The 21,841-nt window shown below is 41.4% G+C and overlaps 1 protein-coding gene and 1 pseudogene across 1 annotated transcript; both read right to left on the bottom strand.

Annotated features, from left to right (window-relative positions):
• Nucleotides 1–6,183: 6,183 nt before the first annotated feature.
• Nucleotides 6,184–21,841, bottom strand: part of LOC117449589 (sodium-dependent lysophosphatidylcholine symporter 1-like) — a 51,286-nt pseudogene continuing 35,628 nt past the window's right edge.
• LOC117449121 (cyclin-dependent kinase 20-like) lies at nucleotides 9,448–15,900 on the bottom strand. The gene is made up of 6 exons (XM_071203650.1): nucleotides 15,729–15,900; nucleotides 14,880–14,960; nucleotides 14,266–14,379; nucleotides 13,417–13,605; nucleotides 12,000–12,106; nucleotides 9,448–9,595 (listed from the first exon to the last, which is right to left on the bottom strand). The coding sequence occupies exons 2-6, from the start codon at nucleotides 14,952–14,954 to the stop codon at nucleotides 9,448–9,450; spliced, it is 633 nt and encodes a 210-aa protein (XP_071059751.1). The 5' UTR covers nucleotides 14,955–14,960; nucleotides 15,729–15,900.

Here is a 21,841-nt window from a genome sequence, read left to right as displayed (position 1 = left end):
GCACCCTCCCTCATGATGGCCTCTCCATCCCCGACAGCAGTGCGCCCCTTCAGGAAGAAACGGTAGTGGCTGTGGCGGTCCAGGCCCTTCAGGGTGAAGTGAGTGGCTGTGGGGTCGTCTATTGCCTCTAACTGCAGGGGGCTGTCCTCACTCTCCACAACTGATCACCGACAGCAGAACAAATATTCAACCACCACTTGATCTTCAACATGGTTCGTTATTGGTGACACATAGTCTGACTGATGAGCATCATTAGGAGGCTATGCTTTGACATGTTTCTAGCATTACTGATTTGAAAAGTATTGGTTGGTGTCAGTCACACTGCTGACGGTCTTGGTGTATTTGATGCAGCATAAAACCACAAACAGGATAATTAACGTGCCTGATATAGGGCTGCACGATATTGGAAAAAACTGACATTGCGATGTTTTTCCCATGCGATATAAAAAAATACAGGAATTGAAGAAAAGACCGTTTTTTTTGTCCGCAAACCATCTTTTCTTGGACTTTAAAGCTATACAATTGGTATTTTTCTAACTATATTTAACCGGATGAAGGATTTTAGTCACGGACGTCTGGATCTTAAGTTATCAGAGCAACAAGCTGAGCTAGCTCGGTTAGCAGCGCCGAACTGGAGAAACACATGAAACTACTTTATTCAGTGTTTTTACCTTTAATCACCGGGTCCGTTTGCTTTGGAGATTTGATTGTGATTGGTGATTGGTTTAAGTTAATTTGCCTACTTAATATCGCACACGTCCTGCGATGTGAATGCGCATATCGCGATTATCGTCACAACACGATATATCGTGCAGCCCTAGCCTGATATTTGTAGAACAGGGGTAACAATGCTCACTCTGTTGGTACTGCAGGGCATATCCATTGAGGACTCCATTGAGGACTCCATTGGGACGGTCAGGTGGCGTCCAGCGGAGGGTCATTTCTGTCTCTGATTGGCTGTCCAGCATCAGGGACATAGGAGGACCGGGAACTAGCAGGAACACAACAGTATCTGAAGTGCTTTGACAACAAATCCATAAAAAAATGTCATCTGTGGAAGCCGTGGTACTGTAAAAAGCACGACCAATCATCTGAGAGAGAGAGAGAGAGAGAGAGAGAGAGAGAGAGAGAGAGAGAGAGAGAGAGAGAGAGAGAGAGAGAGAGAGAGAGAGACACTGAGCATAGAGAGAGAGAGCTGCGGTCCGCGGGGCTCGGCCTCGCTTCCTGTCCTCACAACTCTTATTAATCCCGGTACCGGACAATTGTTATTTGTTCCTACTCGGAACCGAGTTTTGCTTCCCAACCCGACCACTGTGCTACACTTCCCACCCGCCCCGTCTAACTGTACAGAAAGCGGCGAGATGCATTTAGGAATCGACAAGCAGAACCGAAACTAACATTTCTAAACTAACAATGGCGGACACGTACAATTTGCGAATGAGTTCTGCCTTTTGTAAACTGAATGTATCAATAATTTGTCAATAAATCAGGGCGAAAAACGTCACTTGTCCGCCGGACAAGTCAATTGAAAGATCTACTTGTCCGATATTGTAAATAACACGTCCCGGACGGTGGGACGTGTACTTTTTCGGAGGGTATGTCATTAAGTATGCTATTCCTGTCATGCTATGTTTTTTTCTTTATTATTTCAATCAATCAATATTTATTTATATAGCCCAATATCACAAATGTTACATTTGTCCCAGTGGACTTCACAGTTTGTACAAAATATCAGTATGACAATACGACACCCTCTGTCCTTAGACCCTCACATCGTACAAGGAAAAACTTCCGAAGAAAACCCACAGTTTAAAGGGAAAATGGGAGAAACCTCAGGGAGAGCAACAGAGGAGGGATCCCTCTCCCAGGACGGACAGACGTGCAATAGATGCCGTGTGTAAATTGAAAAGATAATACATTTGCAACATAGGTAGTCCAAATGTTTGTAAATGCATGTGTGTATAATAGGAAGATGAATCCACGAGGATATCCATCCAGGACCGATGATCCAGGACCACAGCCATGACTCAAGATCCAGGGCTCGCGATGCAGGACACAGGACCGCAGGATCATCCATGACTCCGGATCCCGGCGTATATAGACACCAAAAAGAAAGACATTTGGGGAAGCTGGGTTAATCGGAACATGAGAGTACACAGGTATAGACAGAGAGAAGGAAGAAGTAAGATGTCCCCCGACAAACTAAGCCTATATCAGCAAAACTAGGGGCTGAATCTAATCAGCCCTAACTATAAGCTTTATCAAAAAGGAAGGTCTTAAGCGCACTCTTAAAAACGGATAGGGTGTCTGCCGCCCGAACACAAACTGGAAGCTGATTCCACAAATGTGGAGCTTGATAAGAAAAGGCTCTGGCTCCCATTGTACTTTTAGAGACTCTAGAGAGGCTTCTCAATACTCAAATTTCCCCTCCTCGACTCCCCTCCTCGACTCCCCTCCTCGAGAACTTAGACCCGCCCACAGGAGATGCGAGCGGAGGACCGAGGAGGGGAACCGAGGAGAGAGGAGGGGAAGCAGCAGACGTTTAAAGAAATGAGAACTCCTCTCCTCTGAGCGGTCATTTTAAAGCGACGTCCGTTCATTATGACGTGGCAACAGCTGCATCAGCTGTCGAGTGTTTTGTCATATTTTATAATCTCTGTTAGATCAGCTGCACATTGTTCCCCCAGATATTTTATTTGAATTCATTGAGAGTGCGGGATAATGAGACAATACCAGGCTACAGATGCGGACACACACACACACACACATATATTTATATAAATATATACAATTTAAAGTATGAGAGCACTCTCATAATAACGTAACACAGTCAGAGACTGGATATACCCCCCCCCCTCTCTCTCTGGTCGCTGAAATGGGGAATTGAAATTACGGGCCAAAAGTTGTATTTGCAAGTATTAAAAGTAAGGACATCAAACCAACTGAGACCCGTCTGTCCGCGGCATCTGCGCACTGTACAACACACACCTCCACACTGTACAACACACACACCTACACACTGTACAACACACGCACCTACACACTGTACCACACACGCACCTACACACTGTACAACACACTGTACAACACACGCACCTACACACTGTACAACACACACCTACACACTGTACAACACACACCTACACACTGTACAACACACACCTACATACTGTACCACACACACACCTACAGCTGCTAAAGCATAATCAGGCTACAGCCGTTGTGTATTTTATTATGTGAAGCACTAAATGGTTTTAGAAAAATATGGACTCTTGTAGATATCTACTAAACTAAAGCAAATAAAGAGAGTAGGCCTGTTATACTGAGTGATATCTATTTTACACACTGCTCTGCTTTCTGCAGGACCTCACAGCTGTTCTCACTGTAAACATCGCGTTGCGATGAGAGCAGGTTCTCAAATAATATCCAGGGGATGCATGCAGAGCTGTCATTGGCTGAGATAAGTCCGGCCGTGCGTCACGCCTCCACCGTTCCCGGAAATGCATCCGCGGAGGAGCCGTGGAGGAACCATCAGTGTATCCTCGGTTATAGCTCCTCCAGAGAGCCTCCTCGATGCTCGATCCTCGGTCCTCGGTGTTGCATTTAGAGAATGAGACGTCCTTCAAAATGGCGCGCTGAAATTCATTTCCGGGTCACTACCGGAGGACCGAGGAGTCGAGGAGTCGAGGAGGGAAATTTGAGTATTGAGAAGCCTCTTAGGAACAACCAACAACCCTGCATTCTTGGAACGCAATGTCCTAATAGGACAGTAGGGTATAATGAGTTCTTTAAGGTAAGATGGCGCCTGCCAATTAAGGGCTTTGTAGGCGAGAAGAAGAATTTTAAAATGTTATCCTGTGTTTTATAGGGAGCCAGTGTAAGGCAGCCAGAACAGGAGTGATGTGGTCCCTTTTCCTAACTCTGGTTAGTACACGAGCTGCAGCATTTTGAATCAGCTGAAGCGACTTGACTGACTTCTTGGCACACCCTGATAATAAAGAGTTACAGTAATCCAGCCTAGAAGTAACAAATGCATGGACTAGTTTCTCTGCATCGTTTGAGGCAAGATATGCCTGATTTTTGCAATATTACGTAGATGGAAGTAGGCGGTCCTTGAAATTGATTTTATGTGGGCGTTAAAGGATAAATCCTGATCAAATATAACACCAAGATCCTTACAGTCTCACTGGAGGCCAAATTAATGCCATCCATAGTTAGTATATCTTTAGATAATTTGTTTCGTAGATTCTTCGGGGCCAAAGTACAATAACTTCAGTTTTGGTCGTGTTTAACATCAAAAAGTTAAGGTCATCCACGTTTTTAAGTCCTTAAGGCGAGTCTTGAATTTTATTTAGATGATTAATTTCATCAGGCTTGATTGATAAATATAGTTGAGTATCATCCGCATAACAATGAAAGTTTACAGAATGATTCCTTATAATATTGCCTAACGGAAGCATATATAATGTGAACAAAATAGGTCCGAAGCACTGAGCCCTGTGGCACTCCATGGCGAACTTTGGTTTGCGTGGAAGATTCATCATTGACACGTACAAAACTGAGAGCGTTTCAGATAGATAGGACCTAAACCAGCCTAAAGCAGTTCCCTGTTTGCCAACTAAGTGCTCTAGTCTTTGCAATAGGATGTCATGGTCGATAGTATCAAATGCAGCACTGAGATCGAGCAAAACAAGAATAGAGACAAGTCCCTTGTCTGAGGCTATTAGAATGTCATTTGTGACTTTAACCAGAGCTGTCTCTGTGCTATGATGTGTTCTAAAGCCAGACTGAAAATCTTCAAATAAATCATTGTTTTTTAAGTAATCACACAGCTGTTTTGCGACCGCTTTCTCAAGAATATTTGAGAGGAACGGAAGATTAGAAATAGGTCTATAGTTGGCTAAAACCTCTGGATCGAGGTTGTGCTTTTTAAGAAGCGGTTTTATTACTGCTACTTTGAATGATTGTGGAACATAGCCTGATAATAAAGGCATATTCATAATATTTAATAAAGTGCTAATTAATGGAAAAACTTCCTTCAACAGCTTATTATTTCTTGTTGGCTGTTATGTTTGTCTTCTATGTTGAGAAAAGGGAAGCATGATTTTCCACCCCAAAGAAGTCTGTACTATTGCCTACACTTCTCAATACAAATATTTGAAATAAATTGACTAATACTTATGAGATTCAAAAGTACTGCTGTCTTATGGCTACCGTCCATCTCTTATTTTGTTTGTTAACGATAGGATGTTACTGTGAAGGTCACTAGGATAATGAAAGGGTAAGATGGCGTCCTCTGACACTCACATGCTCGTTGTTCTCGATCTCTTGCAGAGCCTTGATCTCCCTCAGAGCCTGGTTTGGGATGCCGTCCTCCAGCACCGCAACGGTGTAAAGTAGATAAGTACATTTACTCAAGTACTGTACTTACAATTTAGAGACAGTAGTACTTTACCCGAGTATATACATTTTCTGATACTTTGTTCTTCTACTCCACTACAGTTCAGAGGTGAATGGTGTACTTTGATTCGGCATTTAAGATATCTGAAATAATCGATCCTCTAAAGAAACAGCACATTTAGTAAATAAAACAACAGTCAAACGGCTATCTAACTGTTGTTCCTAACGTTGCCTTGGTAACCTACAAGCTAAACTGGCTCTGATGTCAAATGTCATCACCTGTTGTCCGTTTTAAACAGCTATTGGTGTCGCGACACATTAGTCCAACTGGTCCTAAAGAGATACGCGGGTTCCATCCGTTATAAAGTGCACACACTTGTATTTTTCTGCACTGTAATTCGAACATTGTGGGATGCTTTTCTGTATCGGTTGACTTGTCATGAACAAAACATTCAGGTCGTAATGATAATATCAAATGTGGCCTTCAATTTGAAAAAACAAAACATTTGCTTTCTCAAAATTCCCCCAGTATTTATGGCTTTTCTTAAAGCCATGAAATTAGACAGAATTAATTTAATAGTGCAAAAGAAAAAGCGCCCAACAATTTGACACATTTCTAAACCTCTTAATTCCAGAGTGACGACTCACACTGTCATGGTATTGATAACACAACCATTATGCAAAAACAACCAAATCATTGTGTATGCAATTGGAACAGATGATCTGCTTTCATCCATCCATCCATCTATCCATCCATCCACATTAGTATAACAGCACCATGAATGACAGACTGAAAAAGGTTGTTTATTTGAGCAAGAACAGGTGCAGACATTTTGCAGAGGACTTTAAAAATAGAAAATGTATAAGAATAGAGTTTAAAATAAAGTATTCAGTGTTAGATTCAGATCCCAGAGTAGTGTCTCTTTTCTAAAAGTCTCAATGTGTCTCACTATACCCAGGACATTTTGGTTCTAACGTGTGACCTGCTGGAGGAAGTTCTGGGATTCTTTTCAGGAACATTCCCGCTCGTTTCTCGTCTCCTGATCTCTGCGGTGAGGTTTGACTCTGAGGATTTACATTTGATTTAAGAACTGATTTAGACCTGCTGTTTTCTGATGATGCAAGTGAACGTCCGGATGATTTGACTGAGGATTGTTTTTCAGGACCAGCTGATGAGTTTGGATTGTAACTTGTGTTATAATGTGACGTTGATGGCAGCTGCTCCGAGTCCTCTTTCAGGTCTGCTGGTGATGAGGCTTCAGGGCTGGAGGAAAAACAAAAATAGTTAATATCGCTGCAATAGGATAAAAACATTTATATACGAAACAAAAATATACACCATTAAATAAATACATAACTGATGCTTGATCATTCAGACCAAGTATTGGAGGTGTAATGATGCCCCCTTTGTCGCGAGCATGTTGCTAGGGGTTACACATCACACTTTAAAGGTCACCTATTATGCAAACTTCTTCATGTCTTTTATACATAGACATGTAACACCTCAGCCTCAGGAACAAAGACCCCTCTCCTTTTGTCCTGATCCATTTATATGAAACCCTACCTGAAAATGAGAGGATCAGATTTAGGCCTCTTTGTGATGTCAATGTTTTTTTGGTTTGTGGCTCCGTCTCCTGGGAGAATAATAAAAATAATTTTGGGACGAATTTGGGACGAGAGTTAAAATAAAAATACCCTGCTAACTCCACTACAAACGGCGATGAAAATGAAACCGCCTGCACGTTTTGTGGAGCACACAGTTATTAAACCTCCTTGTCAACATAAACACACACAAAACATTTAGCAACCCGCGAAATACCCACACACACACAGTACGTAGCTACAGCTGTGCCCGCGAATTCCTGGCTTGCAAATTCGCAGGTCCAGCTATGTACTGGGTGTGTGTATTTAGCGGGTTGAGTGATGTACAATGGCATCTCTGTGGAGGAATTATGAAATGTTTTACCGTTACATCACAAAACGCACAGCAGAACCAGACCCCGGAGCGCCGGCCTCTTTATTTACTCCTCTTCATCCCCTATGGGTAATAAGGCTGAGAAGAGAACCCTCCATCGTATTTAGTCCTTAGCAATATGCTGCCTCTCCCCATGTAGGGGTGGGTACCGAGCCCCGGTATTAAACGGGCCCCGGGCCGGAATTATTAAAGACAGTGGTAACGTTAAGCTCCGATGTTATCAGACTTTTTATCGGTACAGGAGACATTTAAAAAAGATATGTCATATGTATTATTGCTACATACACATTATATCGCAGTTTTAGTTTCACCAACTCCGTTTCTAATATGCAATAAGACTACAACATGCGTCTTTGATGTATTTTCAAGCTTTTCAATCCAGATGAGATCTCTCTCTCTCTCCCGTCTGTGTGCGAGGGGGCGGGGCCGTATGTAAAGGTCTCCTGACTGTGTTACAGACTGTCGTCCTGGTTAGTAGTTACTCTGGGTTCTGTCTTCAGGCCACAGTGTTGGATTTGTTTGTTAATTGGATGGGACTTGATTGGATTGTGTGTTTGTTTAAATATATTTGGACTTTGTTTCTGTGATTGAATGATTTACTAAAATAAAAAGGTTGATGAATTATCATCTAATGATTTGTATGATGTTTTATTTATGTTAAAGGTCACTTTGAATGATTTTAACTAATGATAATGTAGAAAAACTAACATTTTAAATTCGGGACGGTCCACATTAATTTCGGGACGGCTTAGATTGTATTTCGGGACGGTTTCCCGGGAGGATGGTGAAAAAAGTTAGTCGAGAGCCCTGGTGGGAGGATCGTTTACTCAAACATCAACTTACTGATCTGGGGTCAGTTGTTCCTGCAGACACTTCCTCTCATTGATGGGGTACGAGTGGAAGAAGAACATCCCGATCAGCAGCAGAGCGACGGGCACCGGGGAGAACATCACGATGAGAGCCGTCGCCACCCCCCCCTCGTGATGACACGCACCCGCTCTGTACCCCACAAACCTGCAGACCAGGAGGAACAGGGATGTGACAAATGTACACATTTAATATATGAATAATTGGAGGGTGGATAAAATATTATTTTTGGATGTTTTTTTTTATATATTTAGTATTTGAATTTAATATTTTAATAATTTTTTTATATGAAGACTATATGTAATTTTTATTTGATCTGAATTGTTTTACACTGAACAAAAATATAAACGCAACACTTTTGTTTTTGCTCCCATTTTTCATGAGATGAACTCAAAGATCTAAAACATTTTCTATATACACAAAATAACCATTGCTTTATTGGGGGGGTCCGAAAACCAGTCAGTATCTGGTGTGACCACCATTTGCCTCACGCAGTGCAACACATCTTCGCATAGAGTTGATCAGGTTGTCATTCAATTCACAGGCAACAGCTCTGGTGGACATTCCTGCTGTCAGCATGCCAATTGCACGCTCCCTCAAAACTTGCGACATCTGTATCACACATTGTGCTGTGTGATAAAACTGAACATTTTAGAGTGGCCTTTTATTGTGGCCAGCCTAAGGCACACCTGTGCAATAATCATGCTGTCTAATCAGCATCTTGATATGCCACACCTGTGAGGTGGGATGGATTATCTCGGCAAAGCAGAAGTGCTCACTATCACAGATTCTTTCAGATTTGTGAACAATATTTGAGAGAAATGGTTATTTTGTGTATATAGAAAATGTTTTAGATCTTTGAGTTCATCTCATGAAAAATGGGAGCAAAAACAAAAGTGTTGCATTTATATTTTTGTTCAGTGTAATATTTATTTAAGTAGAATCTGTTTTTTGTTTTTTTAGACTAAATGGTTTTTATTTTATTAAAATGTCATTTAATTCATTTGTTGTATTTATAATTTTAACTTACTAAGAAAAAAATCTACTTTTTGTCTTTCCTTCATGTTAACATTTTAATTTGGATTCAAGATATGCTGCATCTTCCTCCGTTTTGTTTCGCTTACTGTGTATACTGCCTGCAAAGTCATTCGTTTGGTGTTTTGAGCATGTATGGGACAAACAAAGTCAATAAATACTAAAAAGACTCACTGTAATATCAGGGTGGAGATGCCCACAGACAGGCCTCCTGCCAGCTTACTGCAGAAAGCATAACAGGAGAAGAACAGCGGCTCCAGGTCTCTGCAGGCCGGGTTCTTCATCGTGAAGTCATCCACCACATCTGGGAGCATCGACCTGCAGCAGGGCAAGGTGCAGAGAGACTCAGTCACCACAAAATACACCCAAAAGACGCAAAACAAATCTGCAGAGCTGCAACGAGACAGACAATTACTATAAATCAACACTGAATGATTACAAGGGTTCAGAAACCAACTACAGAGACACAGAGCAAATAAAAAGAGGAACAAATTGACCGCATAAACGAAGACGTATTCATAGAGATTCAAAACAGCTGCAATGAGATGTAAATTGTGTTCCTGAGAAAGTGTGTGTGAGCTCCAGCACTACTGATCCATCACCCGTGTGTCTGGATAAACCTCTGATGGGTAAGTAATGGACTGTGCTGTTTTTTCTGGAGCGTTTACCTCGGACTGTAGGAGCTAGCTTAGCATGCTAGCTGGAAACACGTTAGCAACGCTCGTCAGATGGAGAGAGACACGGTGTGTTTAACAGTCTGCAGGAAAAGGTGATCCAGTAAACATGAGTAAAGTTAAAATGCTGCTGTCGTTGAAGATGCAGCGTCTCACTGCTGCTGCTGAATATATAGGCTCTGTGCACAAGATGGCGTCTATCAACTTCCGGCGGCTGGGTGTGCGGCTGAGTACTTCCGGTTTGAGTACAGAGTTTTGACAGCTTGTTATGTCACACCGAGAGCAAGAATGAGCGGATTTCGGGGTAAAGAAAAGCGATTGGCGTGAAAGTCGGCACTACATTGCTTAGTGTTGAATATCTTACATGCGTTAAAAGGTACTGAGTTATAATATAATAAACAATATGCTAAAAAAGTACTAAGTTATGATATAATAAACAATGTGCAAAAAAAAGATAAAAAGTTACATAATTTTCAAAAATACAGATAAAAAACAAAACAAATCTACAAATCAAATCCTGTAGCATTTCTTAGGATTTAGCAGCCCGGTATATATATTACAGTTATTACATTACATTGCATTTAGCTGACGCTTTTATCCAAAGCGAGTTACAATAAGTGCATTAAAGATGGCATATATAAAGTATATATTGCACATAAAGCACATAGTTTGAAGGTATTTAACAGCAGCAAGTTACACAATGTTATAATCGGGAGATAAGTTTCCATTCATTTGGGCAAGCCTGGGCAACAACGATTAAAAGATTTCTTGCTCCCAAACCAATTGTGTATTTCATTACAAAAAGCAGTTATACCATACTATGTTTAGGTATAATGAATTATATCCTCAAAACAAACGCACACATAAATAACAAAGGAAAATACATAATTTAATAAATCCACAATATGATAACATTTGACAGATTAATTTAATAAACTTTTACAAAACATAGGTTGATGTTATATCGGGGGGAAAATACATATTTAAACATTTCAATTAGTCTCTGCATATTTAAGTAATGCTAGTTTATAGAACAGATGTACAATATCCAGAAAGTAGATGCAGAAAATATATAATGTGTGCATTTCCAACATATCCTCTGAAAGAGTGTTAGTCGTTGAGTTGAGTAGTGAGCCATTCGTTCTTTTTTCGTGGGCGATGTCTGCTGAGAAGTCCTTGTATGCCTCGCTGACTTTGAGGACATCTGGGTCTGGCAGCTCGCCCCGCACGGCCTTGTAACGTGTACTCCTTTGAACATGTTTATATGATAATTAGGACTTTAAGAACAATTTTACACTCAGACAACAATCATAAAGTTGTAGCAGGCTATATACAATTACTTAGGACAATAGATATTTCAATCAGGAGAGACGTGATGTATGGAATACATGTTTATTATCCGTCACATTATATAAATGAAACATAATGACAGTTTATAAAAGAGAACAAAATGGTGTTTGGCGATTAGGCCCAGGTTTTGTAGGATATCATTCGGGAAGGGAAAGAACCGTTTCCGATGAACCCCCCCGGGTCTAGACACTGGTGATGGTGATAAGTGGTTAGGTCCGGTTGGATGGGAGCTTGGCCCTGAGTTGGAAGCAGGAGGCGAAGGGGTGGAGGAGGGTTGTGCGTTGACACCTGAAAGACAGCTGATAGAAAAGGGGAGAGCATATATAGAGGGATTAACAGGTGCGATAATTAGGCTTGTGAATGGAGGGGAGTGATAGGTTGGCAAAGGAGTGGCGCTCTCCGTCATCCAGTGAAGGGAGCGAGTATTGCCATGACGTGCAATACGGAGTGATGGGTCTTCCTGTCTGAACTTGCGCTGAGCTTCATTACCTTACACCGTCAGCAACTGTAAACTGCTTTGGCTTAGTGGAAGTGAACACCATGTCACTCACTCTGCCTGGTTTCACACCCTATTAATTACACAAAAGAATTGTCAAATGAATTGAAAAGGTCGTTGATGCAACATACTAAATCAGCTCTGGGCACAAAGGAAATATTCATTAAACCGTGGATTGGTTGTGAACACATACTGTACTTACCATGGTTCTTGGCTTGTGCCATCGCTGCTCTGTTTCAGTGCAGCTGAGGACAGGGGGGACAGCAGCTGAGGACAGGGGGACAGCAGCTGAGGACAGGGGGACAGCAGCTGAGGACAGGGGGGACAGCAGCCAGGTTGAGTGTGGAGCAGTGTGCGGTCTGGAACAGCAGTGCAACATTGTGGTTGCAGAGTGCTGTTCCAGCTACACGGAACACTTTGCCACTGCAATCTCCACAGGTGAACAGTTCTTAAAACAAAATGTCAGTGATTTTACATTTAGGACACTGCTTCAACACAACACAGACACATGAGAAAGCTGAGAGCAGGCTGATCAGTAGTAGTAGGTGTGGGAAAAGGCTAAATCATGTCAGGTTGTCATCACATACACAGAAGTTCTGCTGTTTGGAATACTGTCATTTGAGGACATTCAAACAGATACGCTTGTATATCCTGTCTCAGCTCTCTCAATGTATTATCTTATATTATAACTACATAAATAGTGTTAGTAGAACAGCTTAACATAGATGTAGGGTACAAAACCAGCACTTACCAAACACTGGCCAATACAAATGGACCCTACATGGATTATACTAACATTCAGTAAAGAACAGTCACAACCAGTTTCTGGGGTTTCCATGAAAGCAGAGACGGTTTTCAACCTCATTAAGAATCTTTGATGAAAGCGAAGTTTGGGTTTAGCTAATGTATTTATCATTTTACACGAGAGGGTTACACAACGAAAATAAATCTGTAGCCCCTTCATGCTACACACACACATAGCTAGCTGCCAGTTGAGCTAATGTATTGTCACTATGTAATCTGTTGCAACACGTCAGCTAGCTGGGCTTATTTGAATCCTAAATCCAGGTTACCTACTCCAGCCACATCAAAACATGAACCTGATTGAGGCTTTGAACCGATGAACACTTTTTATTTTCCTCCCTACTCTGAGATCGTGAGGCTTTTCATGCTTTCTCATGGACCTGTAACAGCTAGCCCTGATGCTCACTCTCCCTGAAGGTAGAGCTTTGTTTGAAACTGTGGGGAATTGATATCATTCATGTTATCCAAAAAAAACGTAATGGTACATCATTAAAACGCTTTACACTGTATCAAGACTGTCAATTTGTCAAAGTTAGCCAGTAACTACAGCTTTGTTTGTCACTTACCTTCATAATTGTCGACGTAGCTGGATATGTAGACATCTTGAACCCCTTTTCTCTTTTGCTCCTCGGGGCTGAGCCTGCCGCTCGTACCAGCCGATGTACATCACTGATGTTAACCTTCGGTAGGTCTTGGAGACCCGTCAGTAAGAACTATTGTCTGGGTTTTTATTGTGAAGGGCTTCAAAACCAAAACTCGGGTCAAAATGAAAAATAAATTCCTTCCTTTCCTCCATCCCCGTACCCTCCTCTCACCCGGTGCATGATGTTGTTGTGATGCAGGAAGGCCACGCCCTTCAGCAGCATCATCATGTAACCTTTGACCTGTGCCGGAGTCAGAGGTCGCTGAGAGTTCCTGATGACCTCGGACAGGTCTGAGAGCATAAAGTCAAACACCAGGACGAAGCCTGTACCGTGAGGAAAGACGTCCTTCAGCTTCACCACCTGAGGAAGAGGAGGAGGAGGAGAGAGTGGGAAAAACCTTCCATACGAACAAATTCAACACTTCAGTGCATCACAACAAAAGGTGTTGACATGTGGAATAACAGTAATGATGAGCTGAAATAATGTACAAGTTTATCAAAACTAAAACTAGTATTTAGAAACCAAATCATTAATGGTTATGAGAAGGACCTGTGAACTCATACTTGTTATTTCTTGTCGTTGTAAAAGTCATTTATTTTTTTGTAGAAAAATAATTATTTGTTTACAACATGACGCCGACGACGATGACCTAATCTTTTATCTTCAAGACAAATGTACGCTAGAGGGGGGAGGACTAGAAAGTATTTTTAAGCTTCTTCTTGCCACTGTTGAACATGACAGAGATTATTTGAGAGTGTATTTATTTTTATTTGTTTGTACCTTGAACGTTTTTTGTTGTTTTATTGCATCTCTTTGTTATAATTATTATTATAAAAAATGTTTCTGACATGTTCAATAAATTGATTAATACAAAAATAAATTCAAAAACTGTGATGAGATTTAAAAGTACTGCTGTCTTATGGCTACCGTCCATCTCTTATTTAGTTTGTTAACGATAGGATGTTACTCTGAAGGTCACTAGGATAATGAAAGGGTAAGATGGCGTCCTCTGACACTCACATGCTCGTTGTCCTCGATCTCCTGCAGAGCCTTGATCTCCCTCAGAGCCTGGTTTGGGATGCCGTCCTCCAGCCGCCTCAGAGCCACTTTCTTTAGGGCCACCGTCTCTCCTGTCTGACACACAACACACACATCTGTACTTTCACTATCAATAAAGAAAAGTACTGAGAGTAATATGCACAGATTTAGTAACTGCTATATGGTCCTCTTCCCTTCAGGATGTCAGTACTATTATCTGACATCTGTGTGATCATTCAATTGGTCGGAGAGTAACATGAAGTTGTGTCTGATTTCAAGAAACAGGCTACATTTATATTTTTAACGAGAACTAGGAAAACACGTTTTGTGTTTTTGGACCGTACACAGATGGATGACAATAAAATCCCTCTTTTCTCTGATTCAAAACAAGTGACATTTTTTTTTAAAGTGTCCAGTTAAATCTTCCCAAAGTTGAACATATTAAATGTCTTGTTTTGTCTGGCAATCAGTCCAAAGCTAACAGTAAAGATAGTTTTGGGAAATAAACTTTTCTGTCTTGCATCAAATCAAACAATTGATTAAGTGATAAAGCTGTAAGCAACAGTAATTGTTTGTGTTGTTGACCAGTTGTTTACCTCGATGTGTTTTGCCTTGAAGACGATGCCGTGAGCTCCTTCTCCGATCCGACCCAGAATACTGTACTGCTCCATGTCTTCCTGTCACGCAGTGGTGTAAAGTAGATAAGTACATTTACTCAAGTACTGTACACTTACAATTTAGAGACAGTAGTACTTTACCCGAGTATATACATTTTCTGATACTTTGTACTTCTACTCCACTACAGTTCAGAGGTGAATGGTGTGTACTTTTACTCCACTACATGTATTGAATACCTTTAGTTACTTTACAGATGTGGATGAATGATGTGAAATCTAATCAAGTGTTGAATCAGACTTTAGTTCCACCTGGAGTAAATTCACAAGCTACCCTGCAGTCTACAAAGTCATTCAGACTAGCTGCACCTTCACCAGCTTTGAGAACACTTTCATGATCAATCATTATAAAACATATCATATATATTATTCTGAAATGGACCAGTCTGCACAACGACTACTTTTACTTGTACTTTAAGTATATATTGATAATATACTTTTCTACTTTTACTTGTCACAGAGTATTCATACTCTCTGGTAGCCTACTTTTACTTTTACTCAAGTACAAGATCTGAGTACTTCTCCCTCCTCTGCTGTCACTGCACACAGCTTGATTTAACTGTGTATATTAAAACTGTCCAGCTCAACATTACTTTGTACTTTGATTCGGCATTCATTTAAGATATCTGAAATAATCGATCCTCTTCTAAAGAAACAGCACATTTAGTAAATAAACAACAACAGTCAAACGGCTATCTAACGGTTGTTCCTAACGTTGCCTTGGTAACCTACAAGCTAAACTGGCTCTGAGAAAACGTCACATTTCATCACCTGTTGTCCGTTTTCAACAGCTATTGGTGCCACGACACATTAGTCCAACTGGTCCTAAAGAGATACGCGGTTTCCATCTGTTATAAAGTACACACTAGTTAACGTAGAGGACGGTTTTAGATAAATATGTCATAAGAGCTAGCTGCAAAGCCGACAAGGGTCCGCCATGTTTGTTTACAATGACGTCATCGGGCTGGTCCCACTACAGAACTAGAGCAGCGAGAAGAGACTGTTAATTTTATTTTCCTGCACTGTAGTTCAAACATGTTGGGATGCTTTTCTGTATTGGTTGACTTGTCATGATCAAAACATTCAGGTCTTAACATGATAATATCAAATGTAGCCTTCAATTTGAAAACAAAAAAACAGAATTTGGAATTAATAATTTGATTATACAGCAAAATAATTCATACACAAAATGACGCTTCCTCAAAATGTCCGTCGTATTTATTGCTTTTCTTAATATGAAATTGACAGAATTCATTAAATTGTGCAAAAGTTAAAAAGCCCAACAATTGTATACCTTAATTCCTGAGTGACCACTTGTGCTTGTTTTTGTTCATTTCTGAGAGAAATAAAACTGTCATGGTATTGAGAACATGCAATTTGAACAATTGAACTACATTTACATTAACCACAGGTTTTGTATCATCCAACATCATACTATTTTTTTGTGCAATCTGAGCCAAAGATACATCAGCCTTTCATCAGTGAAACAAAGCATACAGAATATTAGCATAATACAGCACCATGAATGACAACTGACAACGGTTGTTTATTTGAGCAAGAACAGGTGCAGACATTTTGCAGAGGACTTTCAAAATAGAAAATGTATAAGAATAGAGTTAAAAATAAAGTATTCAGTGTTAGATTCAGATCCCAGAGTAGTGGCCTTTTCTAAAACATCTCTGCTTCAATGCGTCTCACTATACCCAGGATATTATGATTCTTTTCAGGAACATTCCTGCTCCGTTTCTCGTCTCCTGATCTCCTGAACGTCCGGAGGATTTGACTGAGGATTGTTTATCATGACCTGCTGATGAGTTTGGATTAGTAACTTAATAATAATAATGCATTACATTTTTATTAGAGCGCTTTTACAGGTGCTCAAAGCGCTTTACAATTTACATATTACACATATTACACATGTAAATGTCATTACTGTGGACATTACCCACGGAGCAAATGCGGGTAAGTGTCTTGAGTTAACTTGTGTTATAATGTGACGTTGATGGCAGCTGCTCTGAGTCCTCTTTCAGGTCTGGTGGCGATGAGGCTTCAGGGCTGGAGGAAAAATAATATAATTAATATAGCAAAAAAAAGATATACAAGAAACAAAAATATAACACCATTAAATAAAAACATACTTGATGCTTGATCATTCAAACCAAGTATTGGAGGTGTAATGATGCCCCATATTGACTGCGAACATGTTGCCTGGATCGCACTTTTAAAGGTCACCTATTATGTAAAATCCACTTCTTCATGTCTTTTATACATAAACATGTGTCCACTCCCTTTCAGGAAAAAGAAGGACGGTATTTCTTTACTCTAATTTGGTCTTGTGTTAATCGGGGTTGTACCGCCATTCCAGCGTGGTGGCACCCTCCCTCATGATGGCCTCTCCATCCCCGACAGCAGTGCGCCCCCTTCAGGAAGAAACGGTAGTGGCTGTGGCGGTCCAGGCCCTTCAGGGTGAAGTGAGTGGCTGTGGGGTCGTCTATTGCCTCTAACTGCAGGGGGCTGTCCTCACTCTCCACAACTGATCACCGACAGCAGAACAAATATTCAACCACCACTTGATCTTCAACATGGTTCGTTATTGGTGACACATAGTCTGACTGATGAGCATCATTAGGAGGCTATGCTTTGACATGTTTCTAGCATTACTGATTTGAAAAGTATTGGTTGGTGTCAGTCACACTGCTGACGGTCTTGGTGTATTTGATGCAGCATAAAACCACAAACAGGATAATTAACGTGCCTGATATAGGGCTGCACGATATTGGAAAAAACTGACATTGCGATGTTTTTCCCCCTGCGATATGAAAAAATACAGGAATTGAAGAAAAGACCGTTTTTTTTGTCCGCAAACCATCTTTTCTTGGACTTTAAAGCTATACAATTGGTATTTTTCTAACTATATTTAACCGGATGAAGGATTTTAGTCACGGACGCTGGATCTTAAGTTATCAGAGCAACAAGCTGAGCTAGCTCGGTTAGCAGCGCCGAACTGGAGAAACACATGAAACTACTTTATTCAGTGTTTTACCTTTAATCACCGGGTCCGTTTGCTTTGGAGATTTGATTGTGATTGGTGATTGGTTTAAGTTAATTTGCCTACTTAATATCGCACACGTCCTGCGATGTGAATGCGCATATCGCGATTATCGTCACAACACGATATATCGTGCAGCCCTAGCCTGATATTTGTAGAACAGGGGTAACAATGCTCACTCTGTTGGTACTGCAGGGCATATCCATTGAGGACTCCATTGAGGACTCCATTGGGACGGTCAGGTGGCGTCCAGCGGAGGTCATTTCTGTCTCTGATTGGCTGTCCAGCATCAGGGACATAGGAGGACCGGGAACTAGCAGGAACACAACAGTATCTGAAGTGCTTTGACAACAAATCCATAAAAAAATGTCATCTGTGGAAGCCGTGGTACTGTAAAAATGCAACGACCCAATCATCTGAGAGAGAGAGAGAGAGAGAGAGAGAGAGAGAGAGAGAGAGAGAGAGAGAGAGAGAGGAAGAGAGAGATGACGAAGGAGAGAGAGACACTGAGCGCAGAGAGAGAGAGCTGCGGTCCGCGGGGCTCGGCCTCGCTTCCTGTCCTCACAACTCTTATTAATCCCGGGTACCGGACAATTGTTATTTGTTCCTACTCGGAACCGAGTTTTGCTTCCCAACCCGACCACTGTGCTACACTTCCCACCCGCCCCGTCTAACTGTACAGAAAGCGGCGAGATGCATTTAGGAATCGACAAGCAGAACCGAAACTAACATTTCTAAACTAACAATGGCGGACACGTACAATTTGCGAATGAGTTCTGCCTTTTGTAAACTGAATGTATCAATAATTTGTCAATAAATCAGGGCGAAAAACGTCACTTGTCCGCCGGACAAGTCAATTGAAAGATCTACTTGTCCGATATTGTAAATAACACGTCCCGGACGGTGGGACGTGTACTTTTTCGGAGGGTATGTCATTAAGTATGCTATTCCTGTCATGCTATGTTTTTTTTCTTTATTATTTCAATCAATCAATGTTTATTTATATAGCCCAATATCACAAATGTTACATTTGTCCCAGTGGACTTCACAGTTTGTACAAAATATCAGTATGACAATACGACACCCTCTGTCCTTAGACCCTCACATCGTACAAGGAAAAACTTCCGGAGAAAACCCACAGTTTAAAGGGAAAATGGGAGAAACCTCAGGGAGAGCAACAGAGGAGGGATCCCTCTCCCAGGACGGACAGACGTGCAATAGATGCCGTGTGTAAATTGAAAAGATAATACATTTGCAACATAGGTAGTCCAAATGTTTGTAAATGCATGTGTGTATAATAGGAAGATGAATCCACGAGGATATCCATCCAGGACCGATGATCCAGGACTACAGCCATGACTCAAGATCCAGGGCTCGCGATGCAGGACACAGGACCGCGGGATCATCCATGACTCCGGATCCCGGCGTATATAGACACCAAAAAGAAAGACATTTGGGGAAGCTGGGTTAATCGGAACATGAGAGTACACAGGTATAGACAGAGAGAAGGAAGAAGTAAGATGTCCCCCGACAAACTAAGCCTATATCAGCAAAACTAGGGGCTGAATCTAATCAGCCCTAACTATAAGCTTTATCAAAAAGGAAGGTCTTAAGCGCACTCTTAAAAACGGATAGGGTGTCTGCCGCCCGAACACAAACTGGAAGCTGATTCCACAAATGTGGAGCTTGATAAGAAAAGGCTCTGGCTCCCATTGTACTTTTAGAGACTCTAGAGAGGCTTCTCAATACTCAAATTTCCCCTCCTCGACTCCCCTCCTCGACTCCCCTCCTCGAGACTTAGACCCGCCCACAGGAGATGCGAGCGGAGGACCGAGGAGGGGAACCGAGGAGAGAGGAGGGGAAGCAGCAGACGTTTAAAGAAATGAGAACTCCTCTCCTCTGAGCGGTCATATTAAAGCGACGTCCGTTCATTATGACGTGGCAACAGCTGCATCAGCTGTCGAGTGTTTTGTCATATTTTATAATCTCTGTTAGATCAGCTGAACATTGTTCCCCCACATATTTTATTTGAATTCATTGAGAGTGCGGTATAATGAGACAATAACAGGCTACAGATGCGGACACACACACAAATATATTTATATAAATATATACAATTTAAAGTATGAGAGCACTCTCATAATAACGTAACACAGTCAGAGACTGGATATACCCCCCCCCCTCTCTCTCTGGTCGCTGAAATGGGGAATTGAAATTACGGGCCAAAAGTTGTATTTGCAAGTATTAAAAGTAAGGACATCAAACCAACTGAGACCCGTCTGTCCGCGGCATCTGCGCACTGTACAACACACACCTACACACTGTACAACACACACACCTACACACTGTACAACACACGCACCTACACACTGTACAACACACGCACCTACACACTGTACAACACACTGTACAACACACGCACCTACACACTGTACAACACACACCTACACACTGTACAACACACACCTACACACTGTACAACACACACCTACATACTGTACCACACACACCTACAGCTGCTAAAGCATAATCAGGCTACAGCCGTTGTGTATTTTATTATGTGAAGCACTAAATGGTTTTAGAAAAATATGGACTCTTTGTAGATATCTACTAAACTAAAGCAAATAAAGAGAGTAGGCCTGTTATACTGAGTGATATCTATTTTACACACTGCTCTGCTTTCTGCAGGACCTCACAGCTGTTCTCACTGTAAACATCGCGTTGCGATGAGAGCAGGTTCTCAAATAATATCCAGGGGATGCATGCAGAGCTGTCATTGGCTGAGATAAGTCCGGCCGTGCGTCACGCCTCCACCGTTCCCGGAAATGCATCCGCGGAGGAGCCGTGGAGGAACCATCAGTGTATCCTCGGTTATAGCTCCTCCAGAGAGCCTCCTCGATGCTCGATCCTCGGTCCTCGGTGTGCATTTAGAGAAATGAGACGTCCTTCAAAATGGCGCGCTGAAATTCATTTCCGGGTCACTACCGGAGGACCGAGGAGTCGAGGAGTCGAGGAGGGGAAATTTGAGTATTGAGAAGCCTCTTAGGAACAACCAACAACCCTGCATTCTTGGAACGCAATGTCCTAATAGGACAGTAGGGTATAATGAGTTCTTTAAGGTAAGATGGCGCCTGCCAATTAAGGGCTTTGTAGGCGAGAAGAAGAATTTTAAAATGTTATCCTGTGTTTTATAGGGAGCCAGTGTAAGGCAGCCAGAACAGGAGTGATGTGGTCCCTTTTCCTAACTCTGGTTAGTACACGAGCTGCAGCATTTTGAATCAGCTGAAGCGACTTGACTGACTTCTTGGCACACCCTGATAATAAAGAGTTACAGTAATCCAGCCTAGAAGTAACAAATGCATGGACTAGTTTCTCTGCATCGTTTGAGGCAAGATATGCCTGATTTTTGCAATATTACGTAGATGGAAGTAGGCGGTCCTTGAAATTGATTTTATGTGGGCGTTAAAGGATAAATCCTGATCAAATATAACACCAAGGTTCCTTACAGTCTCACTGGAGGCCAAATTAATGCCATCCATAGTTAGTATATCTTTAGATAATTTGTTTCGTAGATTCTTCGGGCCAAGTACAATAACTTCAGTTTTGGTCGTGTTTTAACATCAAAAAGTTTAAGGTCATCCACGTTTTTAAGTCCTTAAGGCAGTCTTGAATTTTATTTAGATGATTAATTTCATCAGGCTTGATTGATAAATATAGTTGAGTATCATCCGCATAACAATGAAAGTTTACAGAATGATTCCTTATAATATTGCCTAACGGAAGCATATATAATGTGAACAAAATAGGTCCGAGCACTGAGCCCTGTGGCACTCCA

This window comes from Pseudochaenichthys georgianus, chromosome 7 (genome assembly GCF_902827115.2).
Source record: "Pseudochaenichthys georgianus chromosome 7, fPseGeo1.2, whole genome shotgun sequence".
Classification (NCBI taxonomy): domain Eukaryota; kingdom Metazoa; phylum Chordata; class Actinopteri; order Perciformes; family Channichthyidae; genus Pseudochaenichthys; species Pseudochaenichthys georgianus.
Note: the sequence above shows the minus strand (reverse complement) of the source record. Positions and strands in the feature narration are given on the sequence as shown.